General features: G+C 46.6%; 1 protein-coding gene across 2 annotated transcripts in view; it reads right to left on the bottom strand.

The window, feature by feature from the left end:
* The window catches only part of Egflam (EGF like, fibronectin type III and laminin G domains), a 163,253-nt gene that overhangs the window by 18,751 nt on the left and 122,656 nt on the right, over positions 1–21,846 (bottom strand). For both annotated transcript variants that reach the window (XM_041631126.1, XM_041631127.1), the window contains exons 12-17: positions 18,837–19,026; positions 15,716–15,841; positions 14,378–14,621; positions 8,823–8,934; positions 6,730–6,846; positions 4,287–4,467 (exon numbers count right to left, since the gene is read on the bottom strand). In XM_041631126.1, the coding sequence (XP_041487060.1) occupies positions 4,287–4,467; positions 6,730–6,846; positions 8,823–8,934; positions 14,378–14,621; positions 15,716–15,841; positions 18,837–19,026 (970 nt within the window). The remainder of the gene's footprint in view (positions 1–4,286; positions 4,468–6,729; positions 6,847–8,822; positions 8,935–14,377; positions 14,622–15,715; positions 15,842–18,836; positions 19,027–21,846) is intronic.

Raw genomic sequence — 21,846 nt, 5'->3', positions numbered from 1 at the left:
CTGAAGCAGTTTTTCTTCCACAATGACACAAATAAACAAAATGATTTGTTTAATCACCCAAATCAGCTCTAGCAATACACGAAGTTGCTAAGATCGGCATAAAACATCCAAATGCCAAACTCGTGCTAGATCAGTGTTGCTCAGTCAAGAGAGATCATCCAAAGAGCCTAGCCTTGCTCAGGAATGTTATGCCTCAGGCTCTGGCCCTGCCTCCAAGGTTGTTGGCTTTGAGGTGTGGCGAACAGCCCACTTGCTATGGAGAAATGGCCCCATCTAGTGGCCTGCCTGATTCTGCACCACCTGTGTCCCAGCCGTTTTCAGGAATGTAAGACAGGGATCACAGCTAACAAGTTATTTTGCAGGGGTGTGTGTGTGTGTGTACGCGCGCGCGCGCATGTGTGTGTTAGGAGAACCCCACGAAAAACAACTGTGTCCTATGTTCACCCCTGAGGCACCCCCAAGGCACTTCAGATATAGTAAAGGCTCTGAGAAGTTCCGGGGAAGAGAGGGCTGTGTGAAGTGAGGTTCCCCTAAAAAAACAAACAGCACCCGTCCCCAAACACCTCCATAAAAGATTCTACAAGGCTAACGACAGATCACAACTTTTGAGTGTGGGCAACTGAAATGTTGAAAATTCAGAGCCAAATTGTCTTGTGCTATCTTTAGCCTCCTTAATTGCCACCCATTGTCTACCCTCTGCCTGACCCAAAGTCTTCATGGGACTGTCGCATGAAATCTTGGGATTCATTAACAAAGCGCTAGCTTCCAGCAAGCCAGAAGCTCAGAACGTCACCAGACCACATCTGAGACCTATACCATGGATTTTCCTGCTTTCCCGCAACCCACCCACCTATCTGTTGTCCCCACCAATAAATTCACAACGCCTCGATGAATCACCTTTTGCTTTCTATCACTATAAACACCCCCAAGAAACCAATTACGTTGGAATGGGGGTATTGGAGGCGATCTGAATTTGTATTCCAGGCAATCTGAATTCATGAGTAATGCCACTCAGATTTGGCTCCAGCATAAACTATTTCTCATTCCTTTTGAGACAAGAACTGCGTTGAATTAACAGCGGTTAACTGTTTAACTCAGATTTATCCAAGTTTATCTGACCACAGATCCCAGCTCCCATCTGGTTCGTGTGAAAGCATGTGTTTGTGAGTGTTGGGAGGTTGTGGAGGGGAAACGGCATGAACAAACCAGTCACTGATAGACCTGGAAACCGTTTTCACGCAGTTTGAAAGGCTGAACTCTAAAATGCTGACAGCTTGCTTAGACACAGGGACGTGGAGGGACTGAGAACCTCGGTGGTAAAGATTGATGAGAATTCAGAAAAGAGGAAAGAAAGGCCCACGTTAGAAACAGTGTCCTGGGGGTTAGCCTTGCTGACATCCCTCTTGAGATGAGAAAGGTCCTCACTGTGACAGTATTGCATGAGGTGCTACAGTTTGGTGGGGGAAAGATTACTGAAACAGAGAGTCTTCGGATCCGTGGTGAGGAGACCCATGAAGTCTAGCCCCGTGCTTTTGTTGATGCCAGAAGTGATGTCTGGAGCAGAGCAGGGCCCTCTAGTTCCTGTAGCTTCATGGAGTCTGAGGTTGACACTAGGGGTCTTGATTCTGTGTAACTCCAGATGCTATAGAGGAAGCTGGGCCCTTGGATCCTCTCAGAGGCTATGTGAGCAGTGCTGCTGCCCTCTCCCACCTCACAGGGGGGACAAAAAGTTATGTCTGCGTGCATGTGTGTGTGAGCCTGAGTGTGTACATGTGTGTACATCTCTGTCTCTGTGTGTGTGTGTGTGCGCGCGCACGCACGCACGCACGCTCTCCCCATGGTAGTCTGCAGACCTGCACAGGTTTGGAATCTTTTTCTCGCCCCATCTTCCTATGACATCGAAAGGTGAGGAGAAATGTCAGATGTCCTGGCTACAGCCCTGAGGGGTATAGAGGAAGCAGAGGAATGATCTGGAAAATCATCTTCCTCTTGGAGGAAGTGCTCTTTGAGTGGCTTACGTGAGATCTGGTTCTGGATATTCGTGCTATAGGCTGCTCCTTGCTTAAACTAACAACGAAAATAGTGAAACCAGAGGGCATACATGCAACCACAGTGCTTGGGGAGCTGAGACAGGAGGGTCAGCTGTGCTGGTGAGATCTGTTTCTCACTGGCCACGAGCCTGAAGTCTCAGAGCCACTATGTGAACACATTATACCTGATCCAGACAACGTCTGTATCAGGACACAGGCTAACAAGAGCATAACTGGCCCTTTCCTTGTTATCACCCCAAAGCTGAGTGCTCACATAAGCCCAGACCTTATAGTCAGACTATTAGTGTCAGAAGCAGGCTTGACAAGTCTATTGTGACACTCCAGACCTAGGGTCAACACTGAAAAATAAGCCCCCAATTCAAGTTGTGTTCTTCTGTGTGTGGGGTGTGTGTGTGTTTATGCACACATAGTACATTCATCTCTAAGAGTTCCTGCTGATGTGTGCACACATGTCTGTATTTGTATGTGGAAGACAGCAGTTGACATTAGGTGTCTTTCTCAGTCACTCGCAACATTTATTTATTTAATATTGTTGAGGCAGGATCTCTCCCTGAAGCTGGAACTCATCAATTCCACAAGACTAGCCGGCTATTAAGCCTCAGTACTTTCCTGTCCTCATGTTCTAAGTCCTAGAATTTTAAGGCACGTGGTGTCATACCAGGCTTTTCCCATGGGTGCTGGGGAGCTGAACTCAGGTCTTTATGTTTACAAAGCAAATCCATTACCAACTGAGCCATTTGCCCTGACTCCAAACCCAGTTTTCTAAAGGAACAGGCCACTCCTGAAGTAGACACTTCTTTCGAATTAGAATCCGAGATTCAGAAAGTTACTATTATTTGCTTTTAAAAAAAAGTTTGACAGCGTGCCCTGTCAGACAGACTCCTGAAGTCACTTAAAGGTGAGAAATGCTACTAAGCTGTTTAACTGGCAAATTGGCACCTTTTATATTCTTCACAGCTGCTGTAAATAATTCCTCGACGTCCCCATGTACAAAATATCTACCTGTAAAATTTAGAGTTTTCTCCTTTTGGTGGAAATCAGGCACCTGTGGCGGAGAATCACGAGAAAGCACGCAGAGGGCTTTCACAGGTTCATTGACTTACTTCTTTCAGGCCTGTTTGCTTCAGTCAATAACAGCTCTAGGGCAGGTGAGCCATTCTGACTAGAAATAAGATGGTCTGTGTGACCTAGAATACGGGCACCTATGGACAGGTACAGACCACTTCCAGATGCCAAGACCAAGGCTTCTGTTTCCCTTGAGTAGGTAGAGGCAGGGTCAAGCGGGGTCTGTAGTTTGTGGCCCTTCCAACCTTTCAGACAGAGCCTGTGATGGGAGCTCACAGCACCTGCTAGGGAGCTGATTTCTCTCATCAGTGATAACAGTGGTTAGTATCAGGGTGACAATCAGCAGGAAGCCTTCGTGATGTTTCTACACATTGCCTCATTTGGTCAGTACTGCAGTCCCTGGTGAATGAGAACATTTGGGACCCAGACGGGTTCAATAGCATGGGATAGAGCACTGGACAGAAGGTTGTGCATACTGTGGCTTGGAGAACTAATGCATTGTTCATATTTTTCTACATTTGGGCAGCGTTTCTCTTTACAGCATTCAAATGTTTCTCAGGACATAAGCAAAGGCACTCCTTGGCCAGGATGTTCTTGGAGTAGCTCAAAAGCATAAATCCTTAAGTCTTTGCTGTGTTCAGGTTAAACTTTCGGAAAAGAACCTACAAGGGGACTCTTAGGGAAGGGTCAGGGTAGGCATTGGACAGGCCCTTTAGCTACTCTTACAGAGTTCCTTTAGGACTGAAATCTTTTTAAGCAATTATAGTAGCTTATATGATGTAACAGTTACCTGATACGTTGCTGAAGTTGCTGATCAAAATGACCAGGAACCCGTATTGTCAATTCTCCCTTCGAGAGTGCCGCCAGCCCCATACCTGGTGGCACGGGACTGTATTGCCAGCATCTTGGGAGGTTGAGGCAGTAGATTGTAAATTCAAGGCCTATCTGGACTCTAGATGAGCTTAAGACTAGCCTGGGCAAGTTAGTGAGACATTCTTTCAAAATCAAAAACTACAGAAAGGGCTGGACATACATTTCAGTGACAGAGCGCTTGCCGACTGTGTGTGAGGTTCTGGCTTCATGGCTCAGTATTGTGGGGAGAAAAGAAACTAGAGCGGTCCCCATAATTCAGTTTGTGGCCTCCATGCCACATTAAGACCCCAAATGTACCTTTCTGGCAGTTCATGCCCTCGAAGCCCAAGGGGCAGTCACATTCATAGCCCTCCTTCCTGGGCCGACAGCTGCCCCCGTTGGCACAGGGGTTTCTCACACAGGGGTGGGCTGCATTCTCCACGTTCACTCCAGATGTGAAGTCGTGCTTCACGTGGATGGGCCGGTCATTCAGGATGATCTTAGGATACAGAAACAGAGAGACATCAAGACTTGGGAAAACAAACCTGCTGCTTACCAGTCCGAGCTACACATAATGACAGAGGTTAGCCAAAGGAAGAAAATCTCCATGCTAATCCGGCGGTCCTTCAGATGAAGGGGAACAGAAGGGTTGAGTTCTGCACCTGGGGGAAGCCACAGACAGGAGCCCTCTCTGGTGATCAGTGACCTCAGAAATGGCAGCATTTCACTCTGCAGGGACATTTCTTAAGGCAGCTTCAGGAAATTCCTGAATCTGACCAGATTTACTAGGGCTTTTCCTTGGGAGAGTATATAAACAGTGAAGCCTGCTGAGGGACAGACAAGCCAAGCTACAAAGAAGATTCTCAGGCAGATCTTCCTGGGAAATGTGTAGGCCTAGCAGCCTGAAAAAAAGACAGAGACCAGACAGACTACCTAGAAGAAGATCTGACTGAGAGTCTCTGGGAAAGGAAATTCCAGCCTGTTGCGCCACCTGTAGGTGGTGCTATGTACTGCAGGTTTCTTCTAACAATTGTGAGTTGTCACCCATGGTGGTGGGCTTTGGTGATGCAGTTGTTTTTGAATGACTTCTGCGGCTGTAAGTGACCTCTCACCCATATTCCTGTAAGCCAGCTTCCTCGTATACTTCTCCATATGCTGTGCGATGTCACCTACGTCAGAACCCAGGCCTCTCCGACTCTCCCACTGCCCTTGTCTGTCTTCTTCAACATTTCTGAGTTCCCTCCCTCTCCACACCTCTACAGAATGCAGCAAAGCCCAGGTTTCTCCACTGTGCATACACTTCCCGAGGTGGGGAGCCCTGTTCCGTCTTTCCTGGCAGATGGCTCTAGGCAAAGTAATAACATATTCCTGGAGAACGCTGGGGAATACTACTGCGTGACTTCCCTCCTCCTAACTCTTGAGCCCTTAGCTTAGCATGCAGAATGCCCATGTCCATGGAGCCGCCGCTGCTAGCTTTGCAACACTAAGAGACAGAAGTACCTGGGAACCCCCGTTGCCTGGGATGCTGCCTAGCAGAGATGTTTCATACTAGAAATCTGCCTCCTTTCCCAAAGACGTACCTCACTCTTGAAGAGCATTGCAAGGTTGGAAGGAAACCTCTCCAGGTTCTGAATCTGAGAAGCCCCTAGCGAGGACCCTGACCCTTCCCTAATCTCTCCCTTTCATGCTGCAGGTGAAAATCTAGCCGTATGTGCTCCAGCCAATACAAGCCCGGCGCTTGTCTCCCGTGGACTGTGGCACAACCAGAGCCTCACTCACAGGGAAGGAAAGGCGGTCTCCTAGAGGGCAGGGGAGAAGGGCTGTGTGCCTGGTGATCCAGAGGCAAAGCTGGAGAAGGGGGCGGGGTGTGTGGGTGAGCTTTTTTCTTATCTCAAAACTGCGCAAATGTGACCAATGCCTCCTGTGGAGAACCAAAGCCTGATTCAAGATGCCAGTGATATTGTAGGTCAGCACCAAAAGGGCGTGTGAGCGCAGGCAGGTGATGGCTGGGCTTTCCCTGAACCAGCGCTGAGAGGTAAGGACACACACCAGAGGCCTTCCCCGACCACAATCTTCAGATTACGGTAGGATTTTCTTATCTTTTACTCGCACGCGTTGTCATGGGTCCTGACTAGGTCCACCAGGCCACCCCTCATCACGAAAGGGAAACATGATGAGGCTTAACCAAGGGTCAAAACTCACTTTTTTTTTCAGTGCTGGCCACCCTGCAAGTCTGGGCTCTGAGTCAGTCCACATTTCTGTAGTCAAAAGAATATATCCTCATGACCTGAGGGGTCTTGGGCATCCCCAAGAGAAGGAATAGGAGGATATATGGGAATTGGGTCAGCATCTTCCACTACCAAACTATTCTTTTGTTGTCACGGTTCTGGAGAATGTCCCTGGAATCTCAGAGCTCCATTGTATGACTGACAAGCAGCAACTGCTCATGGGTGGGTGGGAACTCGCATGGGACAAACTACACAGTAACTCAGAGAACAGCCTAAGCCGAATTCGTCCCTATAGCCCTAGAAAATTTGGGGAAATTCTGCTGAAAAAAGAGTCACCCTGACTTCCTAGAATCTCTTTGTACTGAACAGAACCCAGGAACAGGTATGTGGAAAACTAGATGGTACGTATTAAACAATAAAACTGTAACCATTTTGGCATTTTCTCAAACCGTCTTTCTGAGGCGTAGCAGATAACGCTGATTTCAGGCCTTAACTCTGCGTACAATAAGAGCGACGAGGAAGTGAAGCTGTACCTTCTGGATGCTGCCACTGAATGGATGAAGGATGCCCGAGTTCTTCTTGACATCATCGTAGTTTGGGACTCCGCCGATAAAAATATCCGTATTGCAATTAATCTGGGTGAAGCCTCCCTGCCAAGGCACAAAAGACAGTGAGTCGGAGACTAACTGTAGGATGGCTGGTGACAGCAGCGTCAAGAGCCATCATAGCCACTTGGCTGCATGTTGTTTTCTGTGGTACTTGGATGTCAGGAAGTTTCCTAGACGCCTTGGGGCTCAGTTTCACTGTGTGCAGATAGGATCCTAATATAATATCTGAATTCCAGGTGCATCACAATGCATGCATAGACCACATCACGGTCCACGGATGAGCAGTGCTGCTTTGAGGAGCAGTACTGCACCCTCAGGAAAACTGCCTCCAATTGGTAGAGCTCAGATTGGGTCCATGGAGCAGAGAAGTAATGACTTTCTCTGGGCAGAAGATTTCAGAACTTGGCATTGGGTCTCTATACCCTTTCTTCTCGCTCCTTCCTTCAGTTTGGCTCCTAATTTGTAGCTGTACTATGCATGGATGAAAACTAACCGTTTGTTATAAAAAGATGATGTTCTGGAGTTGTGGGTAATGGTCTAGCCTATTCTGAAGCTGAGGATTCTCTTTAGTTAGACTTTGTGCAGAGTTAAATACAGTATCAGTGTAGGGCCTGCCTGGGTCTACCCCTGTCCCTGGGGTTCATCTTGAGGACAGTTTCTGGTCAGCCAGCTAAAACATTCTGTTTGTTCCTGCCCCACTTGGCATTACCAATGAGCTAAGCCCCAGCGCCTTACAGTTTTTAATTCAATGCAAGGTCACGAAGGAAGCACCGAGACCCTTGGGAATCCTTGTGGTCTGAGAGAAAATTTGTTACAGCCGACGCTGGCGTCATAAACGAGCATTTCTCCCTTGTCTTTGAGTTGAGATGAGTTATGAGAGGAAAGAAAGAAGGCTGTGGAGTCAACAGCAGACTGTTCTTCAAATCAAACTCAAGGCTCTGAAAGGACTTTGAGTCCCACTGTATCCAATGAATGGGGTGAGATTGGCTTCCTTTTGGCTTTGGAACAACCATCCCTCCTGCTGGAGAGGCAAGGCTCAACTCTCACATCCAAGGAAGGGAGAAGGTAGCCTATCGTTTTATGCAAATTGCCCGCTTTAAAAATGTTTTTCTTTGAATGTGAACTTGGAAATAACATCAACTACGTTGGAAATTCTGTGCCCTTGAGTCTATAGTAGCACAGTATTAAATAATGAGAGGGGCAAGGGAAGCGTCATAAACCTACTGTGTGCGGGACACAGCTGTGATTTGCTTCTGTGATTCTCCTAATTCTCCTAATGACTCTCTGATGTGTGCTACCATCGTCAGGATTGTCTCCATTGATATGAGGATAACGGCGCCAATGAGAAAAACATAAGCTCAGTAGTCACATGACCAGCCTGAGCTCACCCCACTGGTGAGCAGTGGAGCTGGATTTGGAAGCTCAGGAGTCTTTATCTGTAGCATGCTCTTGTCTACACTGCTGGGTCTGTGATCTCAGTCACCACACCATATAGATGGCGAGGACAGTGGCAGAGGCAGAGCGGGGTATGTGTGAAAGGAGCGTTCTTAAAAGTGCCCTGGTTGCTAATTATTAACAAAGTATAACTCACAGGTTTGTAACAACCCTGTGGGGCCAGCACTATTGTCATTCCCGTTTATGGTGGCAGAATAGAACTGTAACTATCTAATGGAGAGCTGGGATTTCAGCCTCAGACTAGAATCTATATACTCAGATGCTACAAGATGTTGCTTTAAGAAAAACATCTGTTCATGTTTGTGTGTGTGTGTGTGTGTTTACCTACAAGATATACTACAGCACATGGGTCAAGGTCAGAGGACAACTTGCAGGAGCTAATTCTCTCCTTCTGCTCTGTGGATTCTGGGAATCAAACAGGTCACCAGCCTTGGTGACAAGTACCTTAACCCACTGAGCCACTTAGCAGCCCCTTTCATGCTCCTTTTTTTTTTTTTCCAATGTCAATGGAAAACAATGGTCTGGCCCAGGTCAACCACTGAGAGAGACAAGTGTGTCCTTACCTCTGCCATTCCCTCCACTACCTTCTGCTTGTCCACCTGTAAGATACCATTCTTCGCTGTGCGAGACACACGTAGCTCGTGCCATTGGCCGAGGGTGAGGGCCTTCTCGCTCCTGTCAAAGAAAGATGTGACGCTGACATTCTGTGTGCACTTGACGAAATGAGGAAACCCAGCTGACTGGTACAGTATTGTTTGGGATGTTTCTATGAGGGCTTTGTGAGAGATAAGCCTTTGAACTGATGACCTGAGCAAAGAGACAGCCTTCACCAATGCACGGGGACATTATCTAATCTGTGGTGGGTTTGAACAGAAGGGACTCTCTCCCTTTGCTGGAGCTTGGGCATCCACCTCGTCCACCTCATCCTGCCCTTGGACCATAGCACCGCCCCTGGTTCGTGAGACGTGGCTCAGAACTTGTATCACCGGTGTCCTGGCTCCTGGCCCTTTGGACTCAGACTGCGACTTGTGCCATGGATTCACCTGTAGGCCTGGGCGGAACTACATCATAGACATTTTTCTTGGCTTCTAGACTCCCTGAAGAAAACTGTGGATTGCCTCAGTCCCATAATCATGAGAGATAATCTCACCAGACAAACGTTTCCCTGTGTTTCTATCTGTTTCCCCATTGGTTCTGTGTAGCTGGTTTCTGTCCTGCCTGCCAGTTTGTGTAGTTGTTTCTAAATAATCACTCCAATGGTTTAACATTAATTATAATTGTTTGGCCAATAGTTCAGGCTTATTACTGGCTATCTCTTGCATTTAAATTAACCCATTCTATTAATTTGAGTATCACCACATGGTCCATGGCTTACTGATAATGCTCTGACCTCTTAATCCTCGGGCAGCTGCTGGTATCTCTCCTTGTCCACCTTCTTTCTCCCTCTATTCAGTTGGACTTTCCCACCTAGTTATATTCTGCCCTGCCATAGGCCAAAGTAGCCTTATTCATCAACCAATAAAAGCAACACAATTCTCAATGTACAGAAGAACATCCCACATCAGTTCTGTCTCTCTGGAGACTCCTAACGAATAGAGATAGAAACGGCACGTGAGTCAGCGTGTCATGGGTGTGAGCCACCATTCCATCAGTGCAGCTGTGATGGGACAGATGCCACCCGTAGGCACCCACCTGTATTAGTTACTTTTCAGGCTGCTGTGTTCAAGGTCAAGAAGTAACTTGCCAGAGGGAGGGCTCATTTTGGCTTACAGTTACAGAAAAGTATCATCTGACTTCCCTCAGCGAATGACTGTGACGTGGCAGAGTAAGCCAGATCAGCCTTTTCCTCCACAGGTTGTTTTGGACCATGGGGTTGTGTCACAGTCATAGAAAGCAAACTAGGGCACGCAGCAAGCATGTTTACCAGCTGATCCACCCTGTGAGTCCCCCTGTCTGGTTTTGAGACAAGGTTCTCACTCTGTAAATCTGACTGGCCTGGAACTTGGCTGTGTAGACCAGGCTCGCCTCCTGCTCACAGAGTTCCGCCTGCCTCTGCCTCTTGTGTGCTAGGATTACAGCTGTGCACCATCACACTTGGCTCATTTGAAATTTTTCATGATAAAATATCGGTGAAAAAAAAAACACTCTGGTTTGAAAATGTCCCCAAAGATCGTGTATCAAAAATCTTAATCCCCAATACAACAAGGAGAGCTTTAAACTTTGAGAGGAGACTACTGAGGTAATATGGTCTTTGCCTCACGAGCAGATTAACGTCATGATCACTTGGTATTTCTCATAAAAGATTTCAGTCCCTTCCTTCCTGAATACTCATCCAGCTGTGTCCTCATATTTACCTCTCTTCTCCCTTAGGGTAACACCAAAAGGCCTTTCCAGGATGTACATTATTGGCCTTGGACTGCCTAGGCCTCATCAATGGGAGCCATAAGTTTCTGCTCTTCACAAGCTCTTCCTGTTCCCCATGGTCTATTAGAGCAACACACAAAAGTTCAGGACCAGGAAAAGCAGGGTCTGTGTTCACTGGTGCTCTGACTGGGATTCAGATGACCTTGAAAGTTCAGTTCCTAAGTCAAGGTGAGAGCCCTTGATGCCGAAATGTTCCTGCAGGAGTTTCACAAGTTGCTTTTGAGAGTGAGGTACGCAGAAGGAATATAATCAATGCATTTCTATTTCTAACTATGTCTAGCTCCTGGCCTTTACTGAACCTCCCAATTACTTTTTGCTCCTGTATCATCTTTAGAAAACGACAGAGAATACCAATGGCATGATTATTAAAGGGTCAGCACCCCCTAATTTGATTCCTCTGCTCAGGCAAATGCTTTTGTGATTTGTCCTTAGCAATTAGAATTTAATCACCTTGGCCAAATCAATATGCAATAAAGAAACAAGCAGGCCTTTTAAAGTGGTCTATTTCCATAATGACTAACCACACACTTGTCATGTTCCTGTCCTGCAGAGGTCACTGGCTGTCAATCCGACACCGTCTTCTGCACGGTTATATTGATCCCAGTCATCGAGAGCTCATTCCGATTGTCTTGATGCTCGAATCAAGCTCATAATGATTTTGACCACAATACCCTTTTCCTAAAATGAAAATGACTTGGCCAATTCCATAATTTCCTGTGCTTCGGGCTCTCACCAAATTTACTTAATTAAGTGGGGGATTCTTTGAAATAGTTTTCAAAATAAATAACTCCCCACGAGGCATCTGAAATACTAATAGTGAGCCGTCAAGTTGCATGGAATGGAGGTGGGATGGGAGGCCATTGGTGGTTTAATTTCTGGTAAGTCTTGTCTTATTATCACTGAGGAGCCAAGAAATTTTTTCCTCTAATCACCTTCCCTGACAGGTAGGAAAAGGATAACTAACATGTAAAAAAAAAAAAAAAAACTAAAATACTTCTTATTAAAAATTGGTATAGACATATGAAAATGAAATGTTGGACATCTTAAGATCTAGCTGCTAGTGACCCCAAACTGGGATCTGCTACTATAGGGGGGCAGGTGGGAGGGGCACGTGTTCTGAGCGAGTGTGAGGCATGCCTGTGTCTCCAGATCTTGAGGTCACTCTTTACCCTGAAGGAGTGATTCAAAGTGCAAGGTGATTATCAAGGTGTCTTCCCCTCTAAACTTGACATATACTTCTAAGTGAATTGCTTATGCTGTTTTGCATAATCATATGTAAATTGAATCAATTAAATAACCACAAAAGTTGTCTTGAGATATAGGATGCTTTACATAACCAGAGGGGGAAAAAAATGTTTGTCCCTTCCCCAGGGTGGGAGGTGTCAACTGATGCAGAAACTCAGCCACAAGGACAAAAAAAAAAAAAAAAAAATATTCCTTTGACTAACAGTTGAAACTTCATAGAGACAGCATTTCCCGTCAGCCGTAAAACGTGGTCATCAGTTGAGGGCAATGAGTAGTGCTAATATCTCCCCCACACACTTCTAAAAATGCCAGGCCAGCAGCTTGAACAACCACCGAGGACAGCTGCAGTTTCCTTGGAAGTAAGAGCAGCCTGAAGGCCCGTGCCAGGGTTTAAGCAAAGTCCCAGGCTCTCTCAAAAAAAGAATTAGACAAACATAGCACTGGTGACCTCTGTATTGGAGTAGGGGCCCTGGAGCTTGAAGGTTAAAAGTACTGTTACCAGACGCATAGTAAGAGGTCTTGCTGTCAAACTGACATCTAAATATTTACTTTCACACCCATAGACCTGAACTACTCTCAACATGAGTCAGGAAGACTTCTTTCTGCTGTGTGCAGATGTCAAGGGAAAGACGCACACCTGGACAAAGGGCCGAGACTAAGATACTAAGTGATTAGCCTAGGCAGGACAACTCCATCATTCCCACCCCTTCTCATCCACCCCTGCCACCAAGGCTCAGGGGTCAGTGAAGAAGAGGAGGCAGAAGGAATGGAAGAGCCAGAGGCTGGGGAAGACTGCTACAGTATGTTGTCTGTAGACTTCATGGGGCCGTGACAAGTGTCAGCTCACAGAAGCTGTTGTTACCTGCACAAGATCATGCCAGCAAAATCTGGGCAAGATGTGGAGGCTTAGCTCCAACTCTCAAGCCTTATCGAGGGGCTCTTGGCAGTTGGCAGTTGCTGGGAGAGGGAGAATCATTCCTTTTATAGGGTGTGGCCACTGATAGGATTCCCAGGACCCAGAAGATGGTCCCACACCCACAAATATATACATAGCTCTAACTGGACTTAGTGAGATATATATATATATATATATATATATATATATATATATATATATATATAAAAATAGGATGTGGAGAAGGAAAGGTGTTAGGAAGAACTGAAAGTGTAAATAGAAGAATAGATATGGTTATATTTCAATGATTAATTATATGCATAGAATTCTCAAGAATAAAGAAAAATAAACTCATATTTTTAAAATAAATAAAGCACAAATAATTATTTTTTTTCAAATAGGGAGACACGAATGAGAAAAACATTTCCATCTTCCAAACAAGTCTCCAACAGTCTCCAAAGGCCATGGAACTGCTGTAGAGGAACAAGGGATCTTTGAAGGGATTGAGTAGTTCAGACTAGACAGCAAGATGAAAGTTCCGGCTTCTCCAAAGTCCCCTCCACTGCCACACTGCTGAAACCCTCAATCTATGTCCTGCGCCAGCATTTGCGGGGGAGCCGCAGTTAGGTTCCTGCTTAGGAAATGGGCGTATAAGACAAGTTGTGAGTCACCGTCAGGGAAATAACTCAAGAGGAAAGCTGTAATTTGATCTTTCTGGTGTACGTGCGTGTGTGATGTGCATCATGTGTGCACGTGTGTGTGTGTGTGTGTGTGTGTGTGTGTATGCCCACACATGTGTACACTGAGGCCAGGGTTGATGTCAGGTGTGCTTCTCAAGTGCTGTCTACCTTGATTTTGGAGACACACAGAGTCCACTGATTCGGCTAGAACGGCTGGCCAGTGAGCTCTGAGGGTCCCCTGTTTGCTCCTGAGTGTTGAACTTCAGATGTGCGCCATTGCCCCTGGCTTTTGACATGAGTGCCGGGGATCTGACCTCAGGTTCCCATTCTGTTGCCACAAGCACTTTAATGACCGTATCATCTCTCTCCAGCCCCTATGAATACTTTTTCAGAGTCAGCATTTATTCGCTGAGTGCCCAGCATACGCTGCTCTGTTTAAGGTGGGATTGGTTATAGTTCCCTGAGTGGCTGGCTACTGATGATTCTGCATGTCCTTGGGGGGAAATGGAGGCAGACTGCTCCCACAGAAAGCAAGCCCATTTTCCACAATCTGAAGTTGGGAATTAATACGTGTTTGATAGGTACTTGGTGAAAGAAAGGAAGGAGGGAGGGAAAAAGGGAGGAAGGGGGGTATGAAAGGGATGGGGAGAGGGAGAGGGAGAAGGCAAGGGAGAGAGAGAGAAAGAAAGAGAGAGAATGAGTATACAGTCTACAGGTGGTCTGGCATAGTCATAAGCAGGGCAGGCTTCCATGGACCACAGATGCTGGCAAAGAGAAAACAGGAAGAGGGTGGGTGGGTAGCAATTTAGTGGTCATTAGTGGTGGTGGCTGTGACTCTGGAGAGGAGGAAGTTGCACAAGACTTTGGCCCTCACCTGAGAACTCCAGTCCCCGACCCGCAGTCGAAGCGGAATTCCACGTGGCCCCCAGCCATATTGATGGACAGAAAGTCCCTGCTGCCAGAATCGTAGCTGTACAGGAGGACACCATCGGCTGAGTCGGGCCGAAATGTGATCTCGAACTCCGTGAAAGAAAGGTAATGCTGGGGCCCCAGGGGCCAGGGTGTGGCGGCGTAGGACCTCAGCGACTCTCTGAACTGAGGGATGCTCAGGGAAAATGCTGAAGAGACAAGCAAAGTGTTAAGAGATGGCAGTGTGGCTGAGACCAGGTAGCGAACTTCATGGGGCTGCACTGTTTTCTTCCTGGGCAGGGACTTGCCTCCATCTCCCAGTTGCCCTGTGGGTAGTAGGTGGTGTGGCTGAGTTATGACAGTGGAGTATGGTGGGGGTGTAGTCTGGTCCCTAAAACTTCCTTCCTTCCTTGTGCTTATCTCTTCTAGATAAAAGATTCTGAGGGGGTGGAGACTCTGCTCCCTATGACATCATGGAGCAGAACAACCTCTAGCACTAATGACCTGAGGTGACAGCAGGAGAGCAAGAATCAGTCCCTCTGACGCGAGGTTAAAGAAACCAGAGATGTCCCTGACCAGTCCTGGCTCAGCTACACTCGTCCTCAGACTTGAGATTTGAGGAGAAGGTGAAAATACTTTCCCCTATGTAGTATCTTAGTTTCAAACCTGAGTCATTCATAGATAAATTTGACTACTTTTGTAATCTTAGCTCCAATTTTATTCCCTTTTGTTTTTAACTTTTGATTTCTGGAAAAATTAATGCAAGTTCAATCCTTCATGTCTTTTCTTCATCGAAACCTTTAAAACTTCCAGTTATTATTTCTGAATGTTTGTATGTCCATATTGTATGTGGTTGTGCATCACATGTATACGTAGACACGTCTGCATACATGTGTGTATACATGGTACGGTATAGAAAGATGGGCTAAATCATCAGCTCAGAGAAGAGAAGTAAAAACAGTTGTCTTATCCTGTTATTGATTTGTGCATATACTTTGCCAATATTTTCTTGGAAATTGGCAGATATTATAAAGAACATGAGATTTTAGCACACTTAGGTCAGTCTTACACAAAGCACACCAGGGCAGGCTTCCCAGGTGCCACAGAAAGGCCAGGCTCATGCTTAGCTTATTAAAAGGAGCATATCTGTGGCTGGTTTAAATCTCTGGCCCTCTGAGAGTCTCCCATCCCTCCCAGCAAAGCAACCTGGATCCCTTAAGAATATGTAGGACTTTGCTGACTGGGCACTGATGGAAAGTTACATCCACTTGCGTCAACACAGCCAGCCCTGCCCCCATCTCACCATCTTCACAGTGTCGACCTCTGAACCCCAGAGGACAGAGGCAGATGTAAGAGTCGGCTTTGATGGCTGCACAGGTTCCTCCGTTGATGCAGGAGGCGGCGTCACAGACCCCGCTGCTGCATTCCCCTAAACAGAGGGAGGGTTACAGAGCCAGGTCACCAGGTGCCTTCCCAGAGATGCAGCTGACCACAGCATCATGTAGGGCCCCATTCCTGCAGTTCACCCCTGAATAACAGACCCTCAATCATCAAAGAGGAACCCACTCTTCTTCACTTTTGTCTCATGTTGGCTTATCCCCTGGAAGAGCCACGGACTTTTCAAACGTGGTGGACACAATATATCAAAGGACACATTTTATAACCACCGAGGGGATGATGGATCCGTTCCTGCTTTTAATCCATCTCTCTGGGGTTCCTGAAAGAGGGATGGACAACAACCCGCCCCTCCCCCATCACCTGAGTGTTTACATTAAAAGCATCCTGACTGTGTGACCCCAATCAGCTTAAATGCTGCTGCCTCACTGGTTCAAAGCTAAGCCATGCAAGGCAAGCCTCGGAAAAGCAGAACTCGATCATGGAGCTTCTCTCTGGGGCAGGATGAGGAGAGGTACCCACGAGGGGAGGAGCCTTGGCACATGCCCCAGAACCCTGCTTTTCCTTCCACAGTTAGGTTCCCTCATAGTGAAAAACACTTCAGGGTCATCTGCATGTCACAGGATGTGAGTGTGATTGTGTGTATGTGTGTGTGTGTGTGTGAGAGAGAGAGAGAGAGAGAATGTGAGTCCATATGTATGTATATGTGTGTATATGTGTGTGTGGGTGTATATATGTATATGTATATGTATGTGTGTGTGAGAGAGAGCAAGTGTGTATCTCAGTGACAGATCATAGATGAGTATGTGCGTGAGAATGTATATGAGTGTGTAAGTATGAGAGAGTATGTATGGCAATGAGTGTGAGAGAGAGTGTGTGTGAGAATATATTTGTGTTTATGTGTGGGAGAGAGATTGTGTATGTGTGATAGAGAGTGTGTTTGTTAGTATATGTGTGGGTCTACATTTTTGAAAGGGTATGTGAGAGTCTGTGCGTGTGTGAGAGAGAGAGAATGTGTGTATGTATACTGTGTGTAAGAGTGCATCTGTGTGTGAATGTATGCGTATGAGAAAGTAGATAGGAGTGTATGTTTACTGTGTGAGTGTTTGTGTATGTGGGAGAGCATGTGTGTTATATGTATGTGAGTGTGTTTGTGTGAGAGAGAGCGTGTGTATGTGTGTGCATATGTGCGTGTGTGTGAGAGAGAGTATCTATATGAAAATGGGTGAGAGATAGAGTATGTGTGTGTGTGTGTGTGAGGGGATCTGTGTTGTGAGAGCGTGTTTATACAAGTGACAGAGGGCATATCTGTATATATACTGTGTATATGTATATACTGTGTATGTGTATATATAAAACTGGCCACCATCTATCTCCTTTTGTTCTCAGCTCTGAGAACATGGCCTCCGGTCCGTGTCTGGAGACACAGGCTTTGGTGTGACAGCAAGACTCCCATGGGGCCAAGGGCCCAATAGTTCTGGTTCCAGAGGAGGAGTGAAGTCTGTGGCTTATTTCAGATTCACGGGGAAGAAAGTAATATTCAAATCTTCTTCCTTCAATGTGGCCCTTTTAAGAGCAGGGAATAAAAGTGGGGCATGGAACCCTGGTAGGCTCTTCCTTGAAGACTTCTGTGAAGCTGGTTTGCTAATGGCATTCAAGGTCTCTGATGGGAGGCAGAGGAGAGGGGGAGACATCCTATGGGAAGGTAATGGGGACCAGACAGGGTGGCAGTAGCAGAAACAGAGATTGAAGGGCTTCGTTATAGAGGCTGAGGATTGGGGGTATGGAGTGTCCAGCTTACTCTTGGAGAAGAAGTGAAGGACCGGGAGGTGAAGAGCAGAAGAGAAGTCCCTTCTAGCACCATTTAAACTTAAGACACTGTGGGCATGTCATTGCTGGAGTTAGAGGTCCTTAGAGGGAGAGCTTCCCCGAGTTCCCACAGCCATTAATGGTGGGTCTGTGCCCAGATGGCAGAAGACACGAACAGGAAGTGGAGGTCCAGGAGCTCCATGAACACCCTGGTTAACATGAACAGGAGCTACTGGTACGGGAATATGGTGCTCTAGACAAAACTCTATCTCCCGAACACACGGGCTGAAGACCTAATACCACATGAGGTCACCAGTGTGAAGCACTAATCTGGTCTGACTGATGTCCTTAGAAGAGGAAATCTGAATGCCTGAGACACAGGGGTGTGGCCCACAGAGGCAAGGCTGACCCCATGTGGAAAAGGTCATAGCTAGCCAAGGAGAAAGACCTGGGGTAAAGGGACTCCCATGCACATGGACCTCGACCCCGCAGCTCCTTCAACTACAAGGAACAGATTTCTGTTTAACCCACATAGGCCATGGTGTTTCACTGTGATGTGTCTAAGACTCAGGCAGTCCCTGGAGGAAATGGCCCCTACCCCGCTGCTTTCCAAGGTTGACCAGATATTCTTGTTGCTGGGAAACAACCTCGGCTCTGCTGCCACACTGGACACACACCTCACTTTGCAAAGCCCCCATCATTCATCCATATATCGGCCATAATAATATTCTCTCCCCTCTCTACTTAGGGTAAATGAGGGGGTAGACAAGAACGCATTGGGTAGTATGGTCAAGAATTAGATTGTTCTGGGGCTGGAGAGATGGCTCGGTGGCTAAGAGCACTTACTGTTCTTGTAGAGGACCCAGGTTCCATTGCCAGTGTCCACATGGTGGCTCACAACTACATGTAGCTCCAGTTCCAGGGGATTCAGACCCTCCTCTGGATTCAGTGGACACCAGGCACACAAATAACACATACATACATGCCGGCAGACATGGATGCATCTAGGTGAAAGGTCAAACAAAGTACATGCTTCTCTGTCCAGTGAGCTCAGGCTATCCTGGTCACAAGGCACAGCACACTTGGTCTCAGGATGGATATGTTCATAGAACACACCCTTGGGATCATCACTCCCGAAGCCTTGTGTAAACCAGTTGTACCGCTCCTCACTCCAACCAGAAAGGAAGCGGCCAGGTCCAGTCTAGCCCCGGGACACTCACCTACATCAGCCCCACTGAGGGTTTCTCCCAGTGGCCAGGGTCTCATGTCAATCCTCTTTCCATTAACAGCAAGCGACTGCACACAGCCTTGGAAGCCATAGTTTATCCCCGTGGCTCTCAGCAGCAAGTGAGCGCTGGAAGTGCCACCAAGGTACAAAGGTGTCCGGAAGGTAATTTTACTGTACTGGCCCTTTAAGAAAAATGAAAATTTTATCTCACTTTAAAAATAGAAAAAGAAAGAAAGAAATAAAGAAAGAAAGAAAAAGAAAATCCAAAACACAACGAATTGCATTGTGGGGGATGGGATGGCTAAGATGTAGGTTAAAGCCTTAGGGATTCCTGTATCTGGGTTTATCTTTAGGACATGGGACTGTTAGGTAATGAAGTCTACGGTTATTGACTACTGTCGTTGACCCGCTGACTCCTTAGAGGGCTGCGCTTCCAGGAGCAGCGATTTTGGTATGTCTGCAAAGGAAGGAAGGAGGTCAGATCCAAGCCAATCTAGCCAACTCTGAAGCAGGCTGGCACCCAAAAACAACAATGCCCTTTCCAGTCCTCATAGAGACCAATCTACTGTGTACCTTGGATGGGTCATGGGGCTAACCTGTGTATGCAAAGGTGACAGGGCATGTGGGGGAGCAGCTGTCTGCACATCTGCCCTTCCATGATCCTGGCCATCTTCACATTAAGTACTGTTGCTGGGAGATATTCAACAAGTTGTGTTACAGAATATTTTGAAATTTACTCATACATAGGTATGATTTCTTTTCTTTTTCTTTCTTTTTTTTTTAAATTTTAAGTCTTACTAAGAGTCAGGGAAGTTTTTAACCCAGGGCCAAACCAACAGTCTGAATTATAAATTTGGAGGTTACACAGCACAGGGCTGCATGTGAAGTGGGAGGAAATGAAGACACCCTTGGTTCTATTTTTAGCACGCGACTATCTCACTCATCTAGATTAAATGATAAACATGGGAGCTGGGAGAAGGTGCCGCCCTAGAACTTATAAAACATCCCAACTCAGTCCCCAACTCTAATGTGTATCTTAAGGGGGTTGCTTCCTTCCAGCAAGTGGAGATCTAATCACTGTCGATCTTTTCCTAAGCACAGGTGGGAAGTGCGTGTAAACAGGAGACTGAGTGGCTCAGTACACAGAAGGTTATATACAAGCTGCTTCCAGCACACAAATCAAACGCTCTCTTGGCCTCTTCCATCCAGCTTCTCAGCAGTCAGTTCCACACCCCACCCACATTTTTCTGTTCTCTGGACCTTGGCCTGTGGCTCCCTGGAGTATGCTTTGACTGTGCAGGTGAGTGCCTGGGTCCCCATGGCAGCCTTTGACAGTTTGGGGTAGCTCTGAGGCATTGATGTTGCTCCCTAACTCTCATGCCATCAAGAGGAAACCATACCAGGAAGAACTGTGCTGGATCCTCAGTCTTGCTGACTCCTTTTACCCTGTTCAACTTCTCTAAAACCAGTCTCTCCCCTGGGGACACCTTCTGTGCACATCCTATGCACAGGGCTTCCCCTTGGGCTTGTTTCTGGGGAACCAGCTTAAAATAGATTAACTGTCTCCTGACAGTTACTAAATGCTCCCCAGGTGAGGGCCTGCTCACACTTGCTGTGCGCGCCAAGTCCCCAGGATGAACTTCATCCTGACCAGCCTTGACATCACACGCTCTCTGCAGTTAATATCTATATTCAATACAGTCACAGAATATTGGGATTGGAAAAATATAAAACCTCATATAATGCAGGTTCCCACTGGTTGCTGGATTCTTTTTTTCTTTTCAATTCTTGATTTAAAAAAATTTATTTATTTTACATACCAACCATGGTCCCCCCCCCCCTTCCAGGTTGCTGGATTCTATGCATAAACAGCTTACACACGCTTCTCTTGGAATACCCACTGTGACAGAGACTCATTGCTGAGACAGTCCGTCACACCTGGCAGGCTCCCCAAGGTTCTCCCAGAAGAGCTGACCCTTCTTCCCAAAGCCTCTTTCTTTGATCTAGGAGATATATATATATCACTGAAGACATTTCAGGTGGTTCTGGTCAACTTCCTAACTTCCTGCTTGGGTGGCAGCTCCTTATCTTATCTCTTAGAATGTTCTCGTGTTCTTTCCACAGGTTAGAGTACTTCAGAACCACTGAAACAAAAGATGGCTACTTGTTCTCTGGGTGCCACATAGCCATTCATGTAGACATATGCTTCTTTAGCTTACTGGAGCTACCACGTGACTCTGATTGCCAATCTTTATAAAACCCCCTTGCTTTCAACCATGCTGTTTTCATGGTCGTATTTTGCACTCAGATTGGGGTTTCTTTATTCTTATCAAAATTAATTTGATCATTTCATGTTATTGTATTAGATTGTGCAACCTGCCTTTTTTCTTTTCTAGCAATGGGTATAAGCAAACTCTGGGTACTAGAGTTGGACCCTTACTCTTAGGCTCAAAGACTTTCAGGCATGAACCTTCATTCATCATGTCTTGCTTGTGGCACAGCAAGGACCTGGCAGTGGGGAGGATGCTCAGACATAGGCACAACGTCTCCCTTTCCTTTGGAAAATAGAGAGATCTTGCTGATGTAACTCTAGGCCTGGCTCCTTGCCAGACACTAATTCAAACTGTTTGTTCTAAAAGATAATTTTCAAATTACTGTGAGCATCACAGGTATGTGAGTACCTCAGTGACCTGCAGAGTGACCTAAGAGGTAACTAACTTACCTCCTCCTACAAGGATGCATCCCAACACGGATAAACGGATTATCCCTGTATATGGACCCAGACCAGCCAACCCTTTCGAGGCTGTTTGCTAAAGCAGAGTACTCATGCCTACCTTTGTATCTGACGGTAATGATGGGCTCTTTGCTTCCCATATGGGCTTTCCTAGACCTCTGGCTTGGACAACCTTGTGCAAAGATAATTCATCCCTGCACATGGGGTGTGTGCCGCATTGTGCATGTAGAACATTGCCACTCACAAGTTCAAGGCGTCCTCCCAGTAG

This window comes from Microtus oregoni, unplaced genomic scaffold (assembly GCF_018167655.1).
Source record: "Microtus oregoni isolate MIOR12 unplaced genomic scaffold, Mior012 000036F_ref0000092, whole genome shotgun sequence".
Lineage (NCBI taxonomy): Eukaryota > Metazoa > Chordata > Mammalia > Rodentia > Cricetidae > Microtus > Microtus oregoni.
Note: the sequence above shows the minus strand (reverse complement) of the source record. Positions and strands in the feature narration are given on the sequence as shown.